Source organism: Pan paniscus, chromosome 23 (genome assembly GCF_029289425.2).
Source record: "Pan paniscus chromosome 23, NHGRI_mPanPan1-v2.0_pri, whole genome shotgun sequence".
NCBI lineage: Eukaryota > Metazoa > Chordata > Mammalia > Primates > Hominidae > Pan > Pan paniscus.
Genome location: NC_085927.1, coordinates 40,759,800 through 40,782,838, shown reverse-complemented (window position 1 = coordinate 40,782,838; position 23,039 = coordinate 40,759,800). Strand labels below are relative to the sequence as shown.

Here is a 23,039-nt window from a genome sequence, read left to right as displayed (position 1 = left end):
AAAGAAGGTTTCAAGCATCAGGAATTGCAGGCAAGAGCTTACAGAGTTTGCAAGTCTTCCATTTAAGACAGCTAAGGTTTTCCCCCACGCTAGGAAGGGCCCTTGGGCTTGTGAGCCTGCACAGGCCAGGGCAGTCATTCAGGATCACCACGGGAGGGGGAGGGAGGGTTGCTCAAACCCAGGCGGCCACTCGGAGAATCACGCACTGAGCAAAGCCGACACCACTGGTGGCCCCAGGACGAGGCCCTTGTGGGCAAATCAGCGACTCTACAGGGGCTCCAGGGGCATGCGGACCCCAGGCCGACTCTGGGGAAGAAGAGGTAGATGGGTGGATAAAACACCGACCACCGCTTCCCCCTTCTTTTCATAAAGATATAGATTATATTTCATTTTCTTTTTGCATAGGTTAATTAGACGGACAAGTCTCTAGCCGCAGCCCCCTCTCCAAAATGCCCCGCGCGTGAAGCAAGCCGGGAGCGCACGCCGGCGGGGTGCGGGGACAGGGGTTCCCCGAGGCTCCCCGCGCTCCCCACGCCGCGAGGGAGTGACATCAGAGGCTCCCGTGGATCGATCACGCAGCAAAGCCAGGCACCGGGCGTGCATGCGCGGGGAGCCTGGCCTCCCTCCGGGTGGAAGCCCGGCAAGCACTAACCCTTCTTAAATTTATTCAGGCAGCCGGAGCTGCAGAAGGAGCGCACGGAGGCCGTGTCCCAGCAGCCGCGTCCCTTCATTTCCCGCGGCGGGGCAGCCTCCAATCGGCGGGGCGCTACATGGCGCCGGGTCCCGGGGGCTTGCACAGACGCGTGCACAGCTCGGTGGGCCGCCCGGCGGAGGTGGCGGACACTCGTGGGTCCCGGCGCCGCGTTACCACAATGCACCACTGCCGCCCGCCACCCGGTGCATGAGCGCGTTAACCCCGTCCGCGCCGCGGGAGCCGAGCCCAGCCTGAGCGGCGGTGCTGCCTACCACTTCCTCCCGCCCCAGGAGCGCGGCCTCGTCCCGCGCGTCGCCTGCTGGTCCGTGCGACCCCGCGGACGCCCATGCAGGCTCCCCACTTCAACGTCACATTTTAATGCGAAAATCCGAGCGAAAGTGCTGTCCCCTGCAGCAACAAGCTCGGTGTTGCTTTATCTCAAAGGGCAAAGATGCCCTTGAGAGCTAAGGGGCACGCGGGAAATGGGGATGGCCAGGGGCCTGACGGTGATTCCAGAAAATCGGGGTCACCTCTGAGACCCTCTCATCTTCTGACCCCGCTGCGGTGGCTGGTGCACCTGTGTCTGGCCACCTGCAGACACCTGGCCACCATGCGGGAAGAAGGCAACAGGCAGGGCCCCGGGGAGCTGGGCTCCCTTAATTCTGCTGCCACAGGCCTGCAGGCATCTGGTCACAAGGTATTTGCCCAGGCCTTTGAACACAACTCCACTGTCCAGCTGCCCACAGGCATAACCAATAAGTCGGCAAAGTTAATTACAAGGTTTATTACAGATCAGAGAACGCTGATTTCTAAAGGAGCTGTTTCTAATAAATTCGCGTTAAGTGAAATTAACTGCCTCTGTGTCTTTTAGGTCTACAAGGTTAAAGAATCCTAATTTTCCCCAGAGTTTCAGATGTTAACAGAAACGCTCAACAAGGTAAATACAGCAAGTTTCACTGACAAAAATTTCCAGTAAAGAAGCGCCCACCGCCTCCGCCGGGCAGCCCACCGAAATCTCCGTGGGATGTGTGGTGGGCGTCAGAAACCCAACTGTCCAAATCTGAGCTTCCCTATCCCCGCACACCCATCCCCCATCCACCGCCATTTGTACCACACTCTTCCTCAACCCTCCCCACCTCAGCTAGTGACATCATTCGGGTCAGAAACCCTGGAGTCGTCTGTGACTTCTCTGTCTCTTAGATCCACATCCAGTTGGTCAGCACATCATGATGGCTGTACCCGTAGAATACAGCCAGGATCCCTTGACTCTCACCACCTGCATGTTGTTTCTGGGGCCTGCTACGCCCTCATCTTGCCTGTGGACTCTTACACAATCTCCCTGCAAGTCTCTCTGCTCCCACTCTGGTCCGCACAGTCTCTGCACAATATAACAGCTGAGAGATCCTGTTCACTGTATGTCAGACGCTGACACTCTCCCACTCAGAGGTCTTCAACTCCACACTTGGGCCTGCCCCACTCCTCTGCTGAGGCTCCCACTTCGCTCTGCCTTATGTATGTCTCATCTTTCCCACTGGACTACAGACTCTGGGCCCTGGGACTGAGTTCTAGCCACTGGTTCATCTCCAACAGAGCCCTACCTAACTGTGCCACCTTGCAGGAGCTCAAGCAAAGGAATTGATCAAATGTAATTTATTGAAACGGAATCCATTTTCACCAACTTAAAGCTTTTTCAAATACACATCAAAGCTCCTGTTTTAACATCTAATAGACCCAGGGAAGGTGGTGCTGGGTCAGTAATTCCCTTCCAGGCCTTTGAGGCAACTGAGTACTTCTTTCACCTGGAGAATTAATCCTTAACAACTGAGTTAGATTCACTGGCCGGGCAGGGGGATAGAAAGCATTTAGCCATTCTGGGCCTTGGTTTTCTGGCTGCAAAATGAAGAGCACCACAGTGATGGAAATGGTCCTAGCGATAGAGTGTTGAGAACACCAGGCTGCATGCTTGACCTGCGTTTCCTCATTTCATTCTCACAGAAAAGCCTTGTTTGATAAATTTCACCAACACCCTCTTTTACAGATGAGGAGACTAAGGCTCTGAGGTCAAGTGACTTGCCCAGGGTCACCAGGCTTGGAACTGGCCTGGTCTGGCTGACCTCGGAGGCCACACTCAGAGAACCATGCTCTGCAGCGTCCCTTAAAGAGATTACTGCGCCCTGGGCTCCCAGAGGCCTCATGAGAAAAAATGAGGGGGGCTGGGGTCTGGAATAGTGTTTTGGTTTGTTTTTAATTTTATTTTTAAAATTTTATTTTATTTTTTTAGAGATGGGGTCTTACTCTGTCACCCAGGCTCGAGTACAGTGACATGATCATAGCTCACTGCAGACTCAAATGCCTGGGCTCAAGCAATCCTCCTGCCTCAGCCTCCTGAGTAGCTGGGACTACTGGGGCACACCACCGTGTCCAGCTAATTTTTATTTATTTTTATTTTTTGTAGAGATGAAGTTTTTGCTTTGTTGCCTAGGCTGGGCTGGAACTTCTGGCTTCAAGCAGTCCTCCTACCTCGGCCTCCCAAAATGCTGGGATTATGGGTGTGAGCCACTGTGTTTGGTCAGAGCCGTGTTTTGAATGTTTTGGGGAAACGTTCAGAAACATACAGGCAATTTGTTTTTAAGGATTTGCATGTGCAAGAATAAATCCAACCAAAGGTGTTTAACCAGGCATTATGAGTATCGTGGAATCTGAAATCTGGAGGACTCTAATGCAGAACTGTGCCGTCTGTCCTAAAGGCTGAAGAAGAGGAGGGCAGAGGAGCTGAGTGCCACATGCCACCCTCACTGCTGGTGAACCCTGGTGTCACTGAACTTCTTTCTTAGCCCCACTGTCTATTCACTCTCATCCAGAGCCATGCCTGGCTTACAGCTGGGTAATTGAGAAGAAAGGGAACAAAACATACCCTGGAACAAAAGGAAAATGGTACAGAAAAAATAATTTTAAAAAATCATGTGGTCCCACTAAAGCAAACACACACACTATTTCTCTTTTCTATGTAATCATTTTACACTATAAGTCACAATCAAAAAACTATCAGATTCTGCTCATGTGAAATACTTAAAAATCTACAACCTAGCTGAACAGGCAGCCAGAAGGGTGCCAACTCGTCCTTAAAGAAAATATATTAGCTGCAAAGTCTTAGTTGAATCAGTTTGTCAAAGAAGCCGAAGAGACTGAGCCTAAGATGACCGATGGGTTCTTCTAACAGCTCCACTGGCTGCCCTGAGTCCTGTCACAAAGTTTCCCTCATATAACCGTATGCGTGAGTCTGAACCCCAGCCCCGCTCCTGTGAGCCATCTATACTCATGCATCATGGGTGTCTTTTCAGAGTCTCCCTCTGTCATCCAGGCTGGAGTCCAGTGGCATGATCTCTGCTCACCGTACCCTCTGCCTCCCGGGTTCAAGCCATTCTCTGGTCTCAGTCTCCTGAGTAGCTGAGATTATAGGCATGCACCACCACGCCCAGCTAATTTTCGTAGTTTTAGTAGAAACAGAGTTTCACCATGTTGACCAGGCTGGTCTTGAACTCCTGACCTCAGGTGATCCACCACCTTGGCCTCTCAAAGTGCTGGGATTACAGGCGTGAGCCACAGCACCTGGCCCATGGGTGTCTTTTGAACAGGTCTAGGTTTGGGCCTCCAGCCCTCCTCTTTGTGACCTCCTAAAACCAAGTGCACCAACTCTGAAACCTTCCTGAGGTTCACTTACCCCAAATATCCTGTGCTGGCAATCCCGGGGGCAGCTGCAACCCTCCAAACTCCTATCTGACCCCACATCAAACTGGTTGCTCTGTTCACTTTGAACTCTTTGCTTTCCTCCCATGTCTATGGTTACCATTTTCCTTGTCACGCCCCACCTGGGCTGCTGCTCCTGCAACAACCTCCCTAGAAGCTGGGCTCCCACTTCCACTTGCTACCAGAACATTACTAATCAGACTCAGTTTCCTCTATGTTCCTTCCTTTGCTCAATAATGTGGCACACACACACACATTCAACAAATAATATTCATATTGATGTGGTTGTGTGTATCTGTTATTCATCCCAGTGCTGGATGGAGGCAACAGAGAGATATGTCCCCCAGGCACTCACGGCGGCCCCAGAAACTACTGCAAGGCCTTGGGGACAACATGGTAGTACATTAAGAATCGCAAGCACATCCACACCCTACAGCCCAGTAAGATGAACTGGACTCATCACAAGTGCAAAAAGTTCTGCACCCATTTTGCATCTGTTGCAAAAATGAAGCAACCTAACTCTAACAGCAGGTGAATTTCATCCACTCTTTCATCAACTTCATGGAATATCAGGGAGCTGTTTAGATTTATATAAGTGATAATGTCAGGGAAATAAACCGTGCTAAAAATAAAACGCTGAAAGGAAAAGAGCAAATCACACAACATATTTGTAACTCTATGAAAAGTATGCATATACTGACATGTTAAAACAGTAGGACTGGCTGGGCACGGTAGCTCATGTCTGTAATCCCAGCACTTTGGGAGGCCGAGATGAGCAGATTGCTTGAGCCTAGGAGTTTGAGGCCAGCTTGGGCAACATGGCGAAACTCCATCTTTGTAAAAACATTTTAAAAATTAGCTGGGCATAGTGGTGCATGCCTGTAGTCCCAGCTACTTGGGAGGCTGAGGTGGGAGGATTGCTTGACCCTGGGGAGGTCAAGGCTGCAGTGAGCTAAGATCAAATCACTGCACTCAAGCCTGGGTGACCCTGTCTCAAAACAAACAAAAAACCCAGTAGGATCACAGGTGAATTTCCTCAAGTGGGAGCTTCCTGAGTGCCCTGAGCTTTCTTTCCCAGGGCCTAGCACACCCACTGTAGATTCCTATTTACTTGTCTATCTCCAACAACAGACTGTGAACTCCTTCAGGGCAGAGTTGGAGGCCTTTTCTCACTAGTCTCAGCCTCCAATGTGGTCTAGCACATGGTAGGTGCATGGGAATGAATAAATCAATCAAATTGCTTCATGAAAGCAACATAATCACTCATCAAGAGCCCTTTTCACCCCAGCCTATCAAACCACATCACCCACCTGTCTTCCCAAGCCTTCCATCACTGTTCCCTTCTGTCTGCATTGCTGGTGCATTCCTCCTCACAACCCCCTTTCCCCTTTGCACCCTTGCCTCTCCCTTGATGATACCACACAGATGCCAGCACCAGCTTGGGAGTCCCATGGGAGCAAGATCCAGTGGTGGCCTCCTGACCCAAGTTGGCCACAGCCCTCAACCGCTGTGGGTCTTGGGGATCTTTGACTTCCCCCTCCTGGCCTTGGGCTCATCACTAATGAGGGGCTGGGGCCCACAGGGGAGAAGCAGTGACCTTCTCTGTGTTTGTCTGGAGAATCAGGTTTTCCAAGTGTTTGTGAGGCATACATGGTCCTTGTGGGGCTATCTTAAGAATGAAGCCCTTTAAAGCAGCAGTGTTCTAAGAATAGCCATTCTTAGATGCTGACTGCCATCCTCATTAATAAATGATTCTGCACTGAAGCCAAAGAATTAATTTGAGAGCAATTTGTGATAATGTGTTGCTAGGCAATTAAAAAACTTCCAAGGGAAAAAACTTTCCATTTATCATTGATTATTTTAGATCAGAAAAATGAAATGGGGGCTGGGTACAGTGGCTCATGCCTGTAATCTCAGCACTTTGGAAGGCTGAGGCGGCCGGACCACTTGAGGTCAGGAGTTCAAAATCAACCTGACCAACATGGTAAAACCCCATCTCTGCTAAAAATACAAAAATTAGCCAGGTGTGGTGCGTACACCTGTAATCCCAGGTACTTGGGAGGCAGAGGCAGGAGAGTTGCTTGAACTGGGAGGCAGAGGTTGCAGTGAGCCGAGATCACACCACTGCACTCCAGCCAGGGCAACAGAGTAAGACTGTCTCAAAAAAGAAGAGGAAAAGAATGAGGGAGAGGGCACCAAGGGCACCATTCAGTTTGAAAAAAGGGAAAAGCTAGGGATGGTGCCTAGGCCTGACTGTCCACACGTGCCCTCTGCTGGTAGGGGCAACAGAAGAGACAGAGGCCGCCTCTCTGGGAGCTGAGCCTGGAAGGTTTTGCCCTGGAGCCAGCACGGGGTTGCACTGGCATCCCTGCACATGCATTTGGAAAGGGCGGCCTGCTGGTGGGCCAGGCTACCTGGAGGACCTGGATGGAGAGTTGGGATCAGTCCCGCCACGTGGGTCTGAGGAGATCAGCTTCTTCTCAGGCCCATTCTATTGCTATGTCAGTTATTAACCAAGAAGCCTTTTGCTTGTTGAAGTCTAAATACTACTTTCACCGACAGATTCCTCAAGATAATAACAGCGCTGGAATTCCCAAGGGATGACTGTCCATTTATGTCGTCTTCAATTATTCTTTTTTAAAAATAAAAGTGACAACAAAAGGAATTGAAAATACAAATCTATTGAATCTATTGTAGAATGTTCCTCCTTTGTTGGTTATTAAAGCAACACCAATTAAAGCAGCCTTGGCGTATCCTTATATAAAAGTTGTCAAAAGTGTATTTAATTATTTACAGCAAATGCCAGTGAGATTACAGTGCAGCTGACATGTTCACTTGTTGGCATGGGACACTGGTATGCTTGCTCCATAACATGATATTTCAGTTCATCAAGGCGCTGTGATGCTGCTGCAGCCCTTAACTCAGTAATCTGACTCCTGGGAATTTTCCCTCAGGAAATAATTCGAGAGAAGCAAAAAGCTTTCTGTACAAAGATATTTACTGCATCATTATCTGTAATAGCACAAATGGGAAACTCAAATGCTCGACAGCTGTAATGATTCAGAATATTAGAGTATGGCAACTCAGTGGAATATTACACAGCCATTAAAATGAGCATGAAAAGATAGAGGATGGCCTTTTGGGCTAAGAAATTTAAAAAAAAAAGAAAAAAAGAGAAAGAAACAGCTATAATGTGGGGTGAAAAGGGAAGCGCATGAAGGGCCATGTTTAATATGATGCCAAACACAGGAAATACAAGTGTATGTCCTGAGGGGAGATGGGAAGGTAACATGCAAACATTAAGAGCAGGTTTGTGAGGGAGTGAGATTACTGGGGAATTTCCTGCATTGCAAATGCTCTATCACACCATGCAGTCTTTCCCACTGCAACAGTAAAAATGTAACAAGCTATAATACATTCAGTTAATTGAATTATTATGCGAAACACTTTCTCAAGAGGACAGAGGAAGTACAGAAGATATCGAAGGAGTAGGTGTCCTGCCCAGGGAGTGAGAGTTATGAGGCCATGGGGTGGGGACACAGATGGGTGACTAGTGAGCAGGAAGTCAGGGTAGTGGAGCCCAAAGAGGTTTTTTGTTTTGTTTTGTTAAAAAAGACAAGGTCTCACTCTGTTACCCAGGCTGGAGTACAGCGGCATGATCATAGCTCACTGCAACATCTGCCTCCTGGGCTCAAGCCATCCTCCCACCTCAGCCTCCCCAGTAGCTGGGACTATAGGTACGTGCCACCATGCCTGGCTAAGTTTTGCATTTTTTTGTAGAGACGGGGTTTCACCATGTTGCCCAGGCTGGTCTTGAACTCCTTGGCTCAAGCCATCCTCCCGCCTTGGCCTCCCAAAGTGCTGGGATTACAGGTGTGAGCCACCGTGCCCGGCCCAGCCCAGAGACTTTTAACACCAGTCAGGTCACCCAGAGCCCTGGGATTTGGAGTCAAACACAGGAGTCTGAGCTCAGATCTACAAGCTGCTTATTGTGACTGAAAGCAAGTACAGAAGCCTCTCTGAGCTTTAATTCCCAGATTCTCATCCAGACATGGTGCTATCTCCCTGTAACGGGTTGAAATGTGTCCCCCCAAAATCCATATGTTGAAGTCCAAACCCCCAGGATCTCAGAATGTGACTCTCTATGGAGATAAGCCCTTTAAAGAGGTAGTTAAGATAAAACAAGATCATATGGCCCAGCACTTTGGGAGGCCAAGGCGGGCAGATCACCTGAGGTCAGGAGTTTGAGACCAGCCTGGCCAACATGGTGGAACCCCATCTGTACTAAAATACAAAAATAGTTGAGAGTGGTGGCATGTGCCTGTAGTCCCAGCTACTCAAGAGACTAGGCACCAGAATCACTTGAACCCGGGAGGCGGAGGTTGCATGAGCTGAAATTGAGCCACTGCCCTCCAGCTTGGGTGACAGAGTGAGACTCCATCTCAAAAAAAAAAAAAAACCCAATGAGATAATATGAGTGGACCCTAATCCATGTGACTGGTGTCTTCATAAGAAGAGGAGGAAATGAGGACACAAACATATACACAAAGGAAGGACCATGTGAGGACATAGCAAGAAAGCAGCCATCCACAAGCAGAGGAGGCCTCAGAAGAAACCAAACCTCCCGACACCTGGAACTTGGATTTCTAGCTTCCAGAACTGTGACAGAATCAACTTCTGTTGTTTAAGCCACCGAGGCTGTGGCATTTTGTGATGACAGCCCAGGCTGACTCATATACTTCCTTATGCAGAGCTGTGAGGATAGTATCTCCAGCACAGGCGGGCACTCAAACATCATCTGGGGCCGGGCATGGTGGTTCATGCCTGTAATCCCAAAGCTGAGGCGAGTGGATCACTTGAGGTCAGGAGTTCGAGACCAGCCTGGTCAACATAGTGAAACCCCGTCTCCACTAAAAATAAAAAATTTGCTGGACGTGGTGGCATGCACCTGTAATCCCAGCTAATAGGGAGGCTGAGGCAGGAGAATCGCTTGAACCCAGGAGGCGGAGGTTGCGGTGAGCTGAGATCATGCCATTGCACTCTAGCCTGGATGACAAGAGCAAAACTCCATCTCAAAAAAAAAAGAAAAAAAGTCATCTGGGAAAAGTTAGGTAAGGGTCCCAGCACCAGCTGTCCCCACACCACTGCCCTACACAAGGCTGGTGCTAGAAGAGTCAATCTCAATGTCCATCAAGGAATTAGTTTAACTGTGAAGATGTGAATGACTGTGAAGCCCCATCAAAGACAGCTTCTCCTGTGATTCCTGTAATCACTGTTATCCCTGCAGCAGCTGGGTGAGGATGGGCAGGACAGACAGCATGGCTATATAGCTTGCAAAATTAAAATTTAGTGAAGTTGAGTTTTGTTCAAAGTCAAAGAGCAAGCAGAGACTACAGAAGGGTCAAGAATGCAACATTGTGGCTGGGCGCGGTGGCTCACGCCTATAATCCCAGTACTTTTGGGGGCAGAGGCAGGTGGATCACTTGAGGCCAGGAGTTCGAGACCAGCCTGGCCAACATGGTGAAAGCTCATCTCCACTAAAAATACAAAAATTAGTCAGGCATGGTGGTGTGCACCTGTAATTCCAGCTACTCAGGAGGCTGAGGCAGGAGAATCACTTGAATCCGAGAGGTTGCAGTGAGCTGAGATTGCGCCACTGGACTCCAGCCTGGGCGACAGAGCAAGACTCCGTCTCAAAAAAAAAAAAAAAAAAAAAAAAAAAGAATGCAACATCGTAAGCCTCAAAGCTCCATTTTCCCCCTACTACTAAAAAACAAGCCTCTGATGGATAGACATGACAATATAAACATTTAGAAATTCCACAGCACCACAAAAACAGTGAAAAGATAAGCAACAATGAAAAAATGCTCGCAAAATATATAACCACAAAGGAGAAATAACCATAGCTAGAATAAACTTCTACAAATCAACAATTAAATCCACAAATATCCAGAGTAACAATGGCAACAAATATAAATATACAAGTCACAAAATACACACGATGGGTAAATAAACAGATAAGAGTAGACACAGTCTCAGTGAGAATAAGGGAAATGCAAAATAGAGCAAGGAAATGCCTTTTCATTCACCCATCAGAGTAACAAGGAGTAAAAAGAATGATGGGGTTGCCTCTGTGGATGATACACACTGTTGGATCATATCAATTTATGCATTCTTTTTGGCTGACAATTTTATAGCATCTGTTGATACTTATCAGGTGCATCTCCTTGTAACATAGCAATTCCACTTCTAGAAATCTATGCAATGGAAAAACTCACACATATGTAAAAGATGCATGTAGAGGAAGATTTGCACAGCACTTTCTGGAATAGTAATAACATGTGAAGAATCTATTGTTCATCAAGAGGAAAATGATTAAATACATTATAACACACTATGGAATTCTATGCTGTTCTTTAAAAAATGAGGCCAGGCGTGATGGCTCAAGCCTGTAATCCTAGCACTTTGAGAGGCAGGTGCAGGCAGATCACTTGAGGTCAGGAGTTTGAGACTAGCCCGGCCAACATGGTGAAACCCTGTCTCTACCAAAAATACAAAAATTAGCCAGGCACGGTGGTACGCGCCTGTAGTCCCAGCTGCTCAGGAGGCTGAGGCAGGAGAATCACTTGAACCTGGAAGGAGGAGGTTGCAGTGAGCTGAGATTGCGCTACTGCACCCCAGCCTGGGCGACAGAGCGAGGCTGTCTCAAAAATAAAAAAATAAAAAATAAAAATGAGAAGGCTGGGTGTGGTGGCTCACGCCTGTAATCCCAGCACTTTGGGAGGCCAAAGTGGGAAGACTGCTTGAGGCAGGAGTTCAAGACCAGCCTGGGCAACATAGCAAGACCCTGTCTCTACAAAAAATAAAAAATTAGCCAGGTGTGGTTGCGTGTGCCTGTAGTTCTAGGTACTTCGGAGGCTGAGGCAGGAGGATGCCTTGAGCCAGGAGGTCAAGACTGCAGTGAGCTATGCTTACACCACTGCACTCCAACATGAGTGACAAAGCAAGACCCTGTCTTTAAAAATAAAAAAAAAAAATAGGCTGGGCGCGGTGGCTTATGTCTGTAATCCCAGCACTTTGGGAGGCCGAGGTGGGCAGATCACCTGAGGTCAGGGGTTCGAGACCAGCCTGGCCAACATGGTGAAACCCCGTCTCTACTAAAAACACAAAAATTGGCCGGGTGTGGTGGTGGGCGCCTGTAATCCCAGCTACTTGGGAGGCTGAGGCAGGAGAATCGCTTGAACCTGGGAGGCAGAGGTTGCAGTGAGCTGAGATTGTGTCATTGCACTCCAGCCTGGGCAACAGAGCAAGACTCCATCTCAAAAATAAATAAATAAACAAACAAATAAATAAATATAAATTAAAAATAAATTTAAAAAATATAGCCACGCATGGTGGTGCATGCCTGTAATCCTAGCTACTTGGGAAGCTGAGGCACGAGAATCTCTTGAACCTGGGAGGCAAAGGTTGTGGTGAGCTGAGATCGCACCACTGCACTCCAGTCTGGGTGACAGAGGAAGACTCTGTCTCAAAAAAAAAAAAAATAAATAAATAAATAAATAATCAGAAACTAAAAAGAAATAAAAGAGATGTATTTGTATCAACATGTAAAGATCTCCAAAATACATTGATAAGGAAAAAAGCAAGCTCCTAATCAGTATGTACAGTACAATCTCATTTTTATATATGTATGTGTGGGGGGGGGTTGTGTATGCTTATATGGCTTTGTAAATGCATGGGAAAAGATCTGGAAAATACCAGTACTGACAAATTGGTGAGTATATCTCTAGGGAGATGAGTGAGATGGGGAGGGGTCATGAAAGATGACTAAATTTTATATTATAAATTTTAGAATCTTGAAATATTTCACAATCTTGTGTTTCCTAACTAAAATTAATGTCTCAACAAATTACAATTGGAGAGAGTGTGCCAGGATCAACTCCGGCTCACGCTGAAACCTGTGATGCCCTACGAGTGACTCTCTAATGGTGGAAGGTCAGGCATATAGAAGAATACTCCTTGGGTGAGTTTTTGGGCAGGAGGGCCCAGAGATCACATCAGAGAAGCCACCGCATCAGTGCACACAGACCAACCTGGCAGGCAGCAATCAGAGAGGGGCTGGATCATTTGGCGCACCCGTGGCACAATTCCTATGAGGCGGAGGAGCAGAGCCGCCCATGGTGACGGGCCCTGCAAAGAATGGACACAGCTGCAACCAGGTGTGGGGGCGGGGGCTCAGGTATAGTACCTGTCTTCTGGCCAGGCTGCAGGCCTCACCTCACCCTCTGCAGCCAGGCTTCTGGCAGAAGCTCATGGCCGTGGACACCAGTGACCTTGAGATTAATGGCTGTGGCTGCCCAGGAGAGGCTACCTGTGCGGTTGTCCAGGCATGCATCTGCACTCACCTCATCAGGTCTGCTCTGGACAGCATAGCCCAGAGAGGTGTCAGGAGAGGTGCCAGAAATGGATAGAGGGTGTCATAAGCAAGTGTACACAGAAGACACAAGGAAAGGCAAGAAATGACAAGTCATCCCCTGAATCCAGTGGCCCTGTCTGATGCCCTCCATAGACCACTTCCTGTGGAAGACCTGAGTCACACCAACCACCCCTCTTTGAAACCCCCTGGTCCTCTTGCCACACATCCACTGTCTTCTAACCTCCTCTGTCCTCGCTTGAGGACATGAGTCAGTCCTCTCTCCCATCCTCTTCTCACTCCATGATGGGCCCAAGCGATGGTGTCCATGTCCATAGCTCCATATCCTATCCCCCATTCACATTTCCCCATCTGTAGCACCAGCACAGCTTTGCCCCTCCAAGCTATAGAACTCCACTGTCTCTTGGATGTCTCCCACATTCCACCGGTCCCCAGCTGAGCCCGACATCTCTCCTCTGCTCCCTCATCATAACTTTTCCCTCTCCAGACCATTCTTTCTTTCCCTAGGCACCAGCCAGAGACCTGAGGGTCAGCTCCTGCAGTTTCTCCTTCTCCTTGTGTCCCTATATGCAATGAATCCCCAAGTCCTTACCAAATCATTTGCAAATCCGTATCGTCTTCTCCACCTCGACCAGCCACACCTCTAGCTCACTTCTGAGGTCTCAGCTTCCATGTGTACCCCTTCAGATCCATCTTCCATGACATTATGGGGACAATTTACTGAAATTACCATCTGCTCCCTGTCATTTCTCTTCCATGGCTCCCTGATATGAACAGAGGCAAGTTCAAGTTCGAAGTCCTTTGCAAACCACAGCCTACTAGGAGCTAAGCCTTGTGGGGCTCAGCACTCCCCAGTCCCAGGCCTTGGCTCCACCGGCTGCTCCCTGCTCTCAAGCCTTCACTCACGGGGCCTGAGATAGCCTGGCTTTCGCTCCCTGGTGGACTTCTGCTCATCTCTGAACATGGGGTATGAGCCTTCCCTCCCCCAAGGAGACTTCCTTGACAGCTGCCACACCAGCAAGGGGCTGGAAGGCTGCTTGGTGGAAGGCCCTTCTCAGAGTCTTCATCATACACTTCTAGATTTCTCGCGGTACTCACCACACTGACTCATAAGGCTCCATTGGAGAGTCTGTCTCCCCGAAAAATATCCAGCACCTGGGCTGGGAAGGAGTCTTACTCACTGTGTTAGTTTCCTAGAGCTGCCAAAAATGTCGTGGCCTAGAACAACAGAAATTCATCTGCTTGCCGTTCTGGAGGCCGGATGTCTAAAATCAAGGTGTCAGCAAGGCCACATTCTCTGTGAAGGCTCTAGGGGAGAATCCTTCCTTGCCTCTTCCAGCTCCTGGTAGCCTCAGGTGTTCCTTGGCCGTGGCAGCATAATTCCAATCTCTGCCTCTGACTTCACACGACCTTCCCCTCTCTGTCTGTGTCTTCACCTGGTGGTCTCCTCTGTGTGTGTGTCTAAGTCCACATTTTTTTTTTTGAGACGGAGTCTCGCTCTGTCACCCAGGCTGGAGTGCAGTGGCACAATCTCAGCTCACTGCAACCTCCACCTTCCGGGTTCAAGTGATTCTCCTGCCTCAGCCTTCCAAACAGCTGGGACTACAGGCACCCGCCACCACGCCTGGCTAATTTTTTGTATTTTTAGTACAGACGGGGTTTCACCGTGTTAGCCAGGATGGTCTCGATCTCCTGACCTCATGATCGGCCCGCCTCAGCCTCTCAAAGTGCTGGGATTACAGGCGTGAGCCACCATGCCCGGCATAAATCCACACTTCTCTCTTCTCATAAGGACATCAGACATATTAGATTAGGAATCACCCAAAAGACATCTTGACTTGATTCCATCTGCAAAGACCCTATTTCCAAACAAAGTCATGTTCACAGGTACAGGGGGTTAGGATTTCAACATATCTTTTGTTTTTCTTTTGAGACAGGGTCTCACTCTATCACCCAGGCCAGAATGCAGTGGGGTGATCATGGCTTACTACAGCCTTCACCTCCTGAGCTCAAGTGTTCCTCCCACCTCATTGTCCTGAGTAGCTGGGACTACAGGGGCACCCCACTATATCCAGCTGATTTTGTTATTTTCATTTTTTGTAGAGACAGGATCTTGCTATGTTGCCTGGGCTGGCCTTGCACTCCTGGGCTCAAGTAATTCTCCCACCTTGGCCTCCCAAAGTGCTGGGAATATAGGTGTGAGCTACCATGCCCGGCCTAACATATCTTTTGGGGGGACTTCCCTGTGTCTTCTGTGTATACCTTGCTTATGACAATTCAACCCACAACACTGGCTTTAGCATTACTGCTGCCCCACACTGTACCTGGCCTGCAGTAAAATTTGGCTGGCTGGGCATAGTGGCTCACACCTGTAATCCCAGCACTTTGGGAGGAAGAGGCAGGAGGATCGCTTGAGCCCAGGAGTTCCAGACCAGCCTAGGCAACACAGCAAGACCTTGTCTCAACAAAAAACATACAAATAAATTAGCTTGGCATGGTGGCCTGTGCCTGTAGTCCCAGCTACTCAGGAGGCTAAGGCAGGAGGATCACTTGAGCCCGGGACGTTGAGGCTACAGTGAAGTGTAAAACTGTGACTGCATCACTGCACACCAGCCTGGGCAACAGAGAAAGACCACCACAAAAAAAAGACCCAGCTGGTCCCTTGAATAGCTGACTGAGCAAGCGTGCTCTGGATTTAGGCAGGGAAAGAAAACTCAGGAAGCTCAGGGGAGGAAGGAAGGTGGCTTGGAGGAGGCAGCTCTAGAGCTGGAGGTGGGAAAGGGAAGGGACATGTCCAGGGAGAAAGAGTACCATGTGGGAGAGAAGAGCAGGCCCAGCTGCTGTGTGAGAGGCAGGGAGCTGGGCCAGTCTGCAGAAAGCCCTTCCAGGCCAGGCTGTGGCATCTGCCTTCATCCTGGAGGTGGTAGTGGGCCAGGGAAGGGTCAGCAGGAAAGCAGTGCCGAGAGCAGAATCTGTGTTCCTGAAAGATTTATCTGCTTGCGCATATAGGGGCAAGTCTACAAGGGACCCTGTGCAGGGAGGCACCCTGGCTGAAGGGCATTTGCAAAGAGTCAGTAATGAGGAGCCCAATCAGGGCAGTGGCAGCATGGCTTGAGGGAAGCGACAGAATTCAGAGAAAATGTGGTAGAAAATGAACAGGGCATGACCCCAGACAGCAAGAAGAGGAAGGAGCTGAGTCTCGCGGGGGCAGGGGCTGGAGTTCAAGGTAGGAGAGATGGGGCCAGTAACTGAAAATGGCAACCTAGGAAAAGGAGCGCACCTGCAGGAATGGCGCAAGGTTCAGCATCATGAAATGCCATTCAGTGGAAAGAGCAACCTCACAGGTACGCTCATTAAGTAACCATCGAGGCAGGGTATGTGTGCAAAACAGCTATAAAAGTTCACACATGCCTCTTAAACAATTCAAGTTTATGGGCAACAATTGCATCTTTTTATTTCAATGCCTGGAACTCAGGCTGTTGGCAGTAGGTGCTCTTGGAGAAAGGACTCAAGTCAAGGGAAGCAAAAACTCAACTGAATAACCTTTAAATTATCTCATCACCCGGGAAATGGAAATCAATGCAGTCTGCGAACGGCAATCCTGTGCCAGCAGGGGCCAGATGGAGCTGCTAGGTGGGGAGGGAGAAAAAGGAGCTGTCCAGCTCAGTGGTATCTCTAGGGTCCATGGAGGTCCCTGGACTTGGGCAGCCCTTTCTGACAGAGCCACCAGCAACACCCAGGCTTCCCACAGAGGCACTGAGGAGCAGTCCATTAGGAGGGGTTCCTGTCCAGGGCAGTGGAATAAAGATCTCTCTCCTCCCACCAACACCTCCATGGATGAGTCATTTCCTCTCTGGGCCTCAAGCTCTTCATTCATATTATGAGAGGTTGGCCTAGTTGATTTCCAAGGGCTCTGCTCCACCTTCTAGCCCTGTTTACTGCTGCGGCTGCTGCCCCAGCTGCTGAGATCACAAGCCCCATCCTGGAGACAGGATGATGTGGCAGGCCAGGAAGGGAAGGTACCTGACACCAGCTCTTCCCCATTGTGATTCTGCCTGGCTGGCCCTAACCCCTGCTTATTCTTCCTCCTCTTGCCACTAAGCGATGGGGCGCTCTCACCCCAATGTGAGGAGAGAGCACTGGATTGTGAGCCTGGAGATTGGGGTGACTCCGGCTCTGCTGCCCCTCCTTTCTGTGTCATCAGCTCATCTGTGAGGTCCTCTCCTCATGCTGCAGAGGCAGGGCTAGAGTCAGACCTTGGGCACTGCGACCTGTCTGAGCCTCAGTCTCTTCATTTGTATAATAAGGATGGCAATGGTTCTCCTCTCACAGGGTCATGATGATGACTGAGTTACTGCAGGAAAGCCTGGCCTGAAACAAGCACCTTCCCATTTTAGCTGCTATTACCATAGGGCATACAGGACAGAAGAAGGAAGAGACACATATCATTGGAGGAAACCCAGTATCAGAAAGATAGAATTTCAGGACAGAGAAGCCTCTCCATGTAGCAAAACCTCCCTTGCCACAAAACCTTTCTTGGAAGGGGTTTCTCTGAACAGACTCCTCATGGCCTTTGGCATCTAGGCTCCATTCTCCTGGAGGGAACATTTCCTTTGTCCTTTTACCCAAGCTCCAGGGTTGACCAGCCAATGTTCCTGGATGACAACAGACCCAAGAAAAGTCCCTGCCTTGGGAACACCACCTCCAGCAGGCCTAGGCCACCTCAAGCTATTGAGTCCTTTCATGGCCTTCACAGTTTGAACATAAACACAAATTTGAGGTACTTTTAGCTACACAGACTCATGTTCCTTTAATAACCAGTGGAGGTAGACAATGGTAAGAAATATTTAGAATAACATTGAGCACCCACGTGCCAATCCTGTGCAAACCAGCCAGGTATTATTTTCTCCGTTTTACAGATGATAAAACAGAGGCTTATAGAGATTAAATCATGGCATACAATTAATAATAGGTTAAAATCAGGATTCAAACTCAGGTCTCTCAATCTGCAAAGCTGGATCTCTTTTCACTCATTAACATCACACAGCTATTGCTACCATCCCTCACATTTAACTATTCTACCAGGAACACAAGATCAATTGCTTTCACCAAAATGAAACGTGTTCTATTGACAAATAGTCATCACTACATCTTTGTTTGCTGCCTTGAGAAATCCAGACAGAAATAGTGTTCATATTTTTCATGCACATTTTATAACTGTGCATAAATGCAGGCTTGCATGTGATACAAGCCAGTCAGGATTTCTGAACAGAGACTGTGAGCTGGATCTAGGACTGTGTATCAATCACCCAGGGTCAACCCTCAAATAGTATCTTCCTCAGTTACAGAAGAGAACTTGATCCTACTTTAATTATTGAGGAGGTTTTAAGTTGCTCAGACTATGGGTTAAAATATATATAGATAGATAGATCAATCTCAACCAGTGGAAAACTTTTTTGGCTATAAATGTAATTTTCAAAACAAATAACATGCAAGGCTCAAATACACAATTTTCCCAAAACAAAAACGATGTCCTACTGCTTAGTTGCCCTGCCATTATGCTTCTGGACTTCATATTTTTATGAAACAAGTCAGCAAGAATGTCAAAGTACAGTCATGAGTCAGCCATCCTTCCAGACAACCATTCTCTAAAGAGGTTCATTCATCTGGCCAAAATATAAAGTGTTTATATGGTAGTTAAAAAATACTTTTGGGTGGAAAAAAGTGGTCAAGAATAATGTAAATCAAGTATATGTCAGATGCGCAGTTATTATACTTTTCCCTTACGACCTTCCCTCTCTACAGAACATCGGTGCGAAACAAAATGGTACCTGGGTACTAAGTGGTCTGCTTTATGCAAGTAATGCTAACACGTTCTTGGCATGCATTTCCATCAGCACTGCAGCACCACTGCAGCTCACACTGACCCTAAAACCAGCACATCATCTCACACATCTTCCCCCCTCCTCTTTCATTTCATCGGCACCATCAGGCATCCAATGATCCAAGGAAGCTGCCCACCAGAGTCATTTCTGATGTGCACAGCTTAAGCTAGACAGACGGAACAAAACACAGACCTCAGTCCTCCAGCAATGAACTTGTCGAGATTCAGAAGCTTCATTTACATCCATTGGGTTAGAACAGGCATCTCACATGGCTTGGAATCTAGCACAACTAGACATCTCCAGGGCCCTGGAGGATGGTCCCACTAATTCCACCTCCCCTCTCCACTCCCTCTCCTCCCCAACATACCAAATCCCCTTTGCCTAGGCAGTAAAGCCCCCCAGAAGCCCACCCATCCAGTTCTAGGAGTTAACACATCTATCTGTCTGACCTTGCCAGGTGATGGAGATGGGAACCGAATGCTGGTAGGATCGAAGGCAGAGGTGACCCATCAAGTTTAAACACATCTCCCCCTTCAGTAGATGGCTCAAGGCAGAAGGGGGGCAGCTGTAGGGGCTGAGGAAGCCCAGAGCTCCTCTGGCTGGGTAGTTGCCCAGCGTGACCCTGAACTGCTTACTCAGAGGCACAGGCTGGCTGGAGAAGGGCTTTTCCTGTGACAGGCACCACTGGAGTTTAAAATCCCTTTTGCTTGCTGGGAACACCACACACACACATACACACACACACACCCCACTGGCAGGCAGTGCCTGCCCAGTATCCACTCCAGAGCTCCTCTGCCTGAGTCCAGCTCACTTATAACAGCCAGGTGCACCGAAGTGACCCTCGCCCTGAAGCCCTGATCATGGCAGCTCAGGTGCCTACGGAGACTGGAAGGAGGCAGGGAAAGGGCTCTACTTCTCGCTTGCAGCCCCTGTGAAGGCTGAAGCTTGCCTTCCCCTGCTAAAAGATGGCTGGCCTCTGTCTGGGCTGAATTCCAGTGGCTAGGTTGCTCGGGGCCAGGCCTCTGAACAGAGACCAGAGACGGGAAGCTGTCCCCCCTGTGGCACCAGCCTGGGCAAACAGCTTTTCCTGGTACCTTGTTGTGGGCTGCACCCAAGGTGGAGAGGAGGACATGCCTTGTGACTGTCTGGCTTCTGGCTAAACCCTTTGCCCCCTGGCTTGTGAGGGCAGAGGGGCCTGCCCTCTATCTCAGGACTGGGAAAGTGCGGAGGCATAGCTCTGAGCCCTCAGCCCTGAAAGCTGTTCAAGATCTGGGCTAGAAGAAATTTACAACGGGGAAGGGAAATTTTAAAGCCCAAGAGATCCCATGCCCCAGGACCCGTCCACCCCATCCCTCTTCCGCCCGCCCTGACTCACCCCAGGGAGGGGCTCTCGGGTGTGGACGTGGGTCCTGCCCCGATGCTGCGAGGGCTCTTGCAGCTGCTGCTGCTGCCGCCGCCGCCGCCTTCCCGCCGCCGCGCTCTCAGTCCATCTGGGTGCAGTGCCGGCTGCCACCGCCTCTCCGAGCCTGGGAGGAGGGCGGTCCCGGGATTGGGTGTGTGCTGCCCGGCGGCTCCGAGTCCGCCTCCCTGCCGCGGGCGCCGCTTCAGCACCGCGGACAGCGTCCAGCCCGCGCGCTCAGAGAGCAGCCGGACCCAGAGGAGCCGTGCGCCCGCTCCGCCCGCCCGCCCGTCAGCCTGAGCGCTGCAAGGGCGCGCCGCGCTGCGTCCTCATTCCTCCAGCCTCCTCCCCACCGCCCGAGGAGGCTCCCTCCGCCCCCTGGAGCACTGCTCTGAGAGCGATGAGAGCCGCGCGAGGCCACCGATCGGTCCCCGGAGGATCCGGCGCGCCTCAGCCAGCCTTGTCCCAGGCTGGGATTAGCCTTCTTCTCTCGCCCAGAGGGCTAGATAAAGGCGAGCTCTCCGTGGCGGGACGCAGGCGGGCAGCGGAAGGCGCACCTCAGCCTCTTAAAATGCCCGAGCGTGGACTGGAACCCGACACGACACTAAGGGCGCTATCGCGCCCCAATCGAGGCTGGAGAGGGCCGGCCCTTTGCCTGGACCCAGCAGGGGAGGGGCCCTCGGATGGTCCACGGCTCCAGCCCTCATTTCTCCAGTCACACGCTACCTGAGGTTGCAAGGAGTGATCCAGTTACAGGCGAGTCTAACGGGAACTAGGGGAGATGCGGTCCCATCCCCACTTGGAATCCAATTCCCTCTCCCAGCACCAACCAACAGACGGGACTGCTAGAGCCTGATGACATCTCGCAGAACCGCTTCCACATTCTATTCAAATCCCTCCCATGCCTCCTCCTCCCCAGCCAAGAAAGTCCCTGGGGGGTCACTGATTCTAACTTGGCTTCTGCCACAGACCAGCAACATGACCCAGGCCACCTGAGCCTCAGTTTCTCCTCTGAAACATGAGGGTGGGGTGGGGCTCCTTCTGGTTCCAGGCTCTGCCTACTTCATGGCCTCCCTCAGGTCTTTCTGGAGTCCAAGATGAGGATACCCTACCTTCACGGAACTAAATAGGAAACTCCTGTCATTTATTTATTCATTCATTCTATTTATGTAGAGACAGGGTCTTGCTCTGTCGCCCAGGCTGGAGTTCAGTGACATGATCATAGCTCACTGCAGCCTGGAACTCCTGGGCTCAAGTGATCCTCCTACCTCAGCCTCCTAAATAGCTAGGTCCACAAGTGTGCACCACCATATCTAGCTAGGATTTTTTGTTGTTGTTGTTGAAATGGGGTCTTGCTGTGTTGTCCAAGCTGTTCTCAAACTCCTGGCCTCAAGTGACTCTGCTGTCTCAGCCTCCCCAAAGCACTGAGATTACAGGTATAAGCCACCGCCCCTAGCCCTGCCTAATTCTTTTTAAAGCAACCACAACTTTTTAATGTTACATTAATTTCAAATCCAAAGACACCTTGATTTTTACCATTTGGTGAGCTCCCGCTTTGAAGGAGAAAGATCGAAGAGAATGCATTCAAGTTGAGTTAATAATTGCTGTCCAAGCAGGCATAGAGGACTCTGCTCAAACATTCACTGACCACGGCTGCTACAAAAAGATCATGGAGCCAAAACATTCATGAAGGGCATAGGTGGAACAGGAGTGGGCATTTATCATTCAGGAAATGTGCTAGGAAGGAGGCAAAGGTTCCTTCAGATTTCACATCAAAGAAAGAAAGCACATGCCACATATGGTACCTTAAAAAAATAAACAAAACCACTACCTCTACTTGAAAATTACTTCCAAGAGCTTATTTTTCTTTCTTCTCTTTTTTTTTTAAGTAACATACTGTCAAAACTCAATGACAAGAAACAAATCAGTAATCACAAGCACCAGGTTACATGGGCTTCCTGTTGCAATGGTTGCAGGTATTAAATGTGGGGACAGGGTACACAATCACCTCCCAAACACCCAATGTTTGCCAAGTGGACAAGTCTTTATGCATTTCCTCATTTGGAATGGAATTCCTGGAAGGTCTTATGACAGAAGGTTTCTTCAATTTAACTCCGTTAATAGTCTAATTTATAAAACATTCAGAATTCACCAGCAGCATGTCTATAACCCCACCTTCCAGAAGACCAGCGAGGAACCCAGAGAAGCCAATTTCTAAACACACTCACACAGAGACAGACAGACACACACACACCATTAAAACAAAGCTTAGAATTTCCACTGACATGCCCACAAATTGAAGACCCCAAAAGATTCAGGGTTTGGAACCAACACAAACAACCCAAGCCACACAGCAAGATTTTAAATCACAGTTCAGTTACTCCATTCTTTTCTGGGTTCTGGAAAAGCCAAAGAACCGGAATACATACCACTGATTCTCACACACAAAGGCCGGAAGACACTACTGCCCCAGGTTGTCTTCTACCTTCTGCCCCATGGCTTCGGCCCTACTCTTTGACCTTGCCACTACACATGCTCATTCTGGCAGGTGGACTGTGACTTCCATTGCTGCTGACAATGAGTAAACCACCCCCAACCTGCCTGGAATGCCACCTGTATCACCAATGTTGCTGTCAAATCTAAAGCAAATCCCCCGTCCGCCCTCCCAGCCCAGCTGTGCTTTGCTCTCTCAGGTGTTCCCTGAGGACAGAAGCATGTCCATGGCTCATGCCTTCCTCCTCCCTCACAACCAGCCTGCCCCAGGTTCCACCAGTGCTTCCTTGGCTCACCATTTCCTTCTGACACTTCGGGAGGCCTGGACCCAGCCCTCCTCCTCTCTCCTTGGTCCCACATGGCAGCCTCTTCCCTGGGTCCCTGGCC

At 49.5% G+C, this 23,039-nt stretch overlaps 1 protein-coding gene across 8 annotated transcripts in view; it reads right to left on the bottom strand.

Moving 5' to 3' along the window:
• The window catches only part of OSBP2 (oxysterol binding protein 2), a 228,006-nt gene that overhangs the window by 96,737 nt on the left and 108,230 nt on the right, over window positions 1–23,039 (bottom strand). Inside the window, exon 1 of one of the 8 annotated variants that reach the window (XM_055105756.1) lies at window positions 653–880. The exons of 6 other annotated variants lie outside the window; for them this stretch is intronic. In XM_055105756.1, the coding sequence (XP_054961731.1) occupies window positions 653–731 (79 nt within the window). In that variant the 5' untranslated portion in view covers window positions 732–880. Of the gene's footprint in view, window positions 1–652; window positions 881–23,039 lie in introns of those variants that run through there. One more of the 8 variants, XM_034948708.3, reaches the window with a different exon arrangement.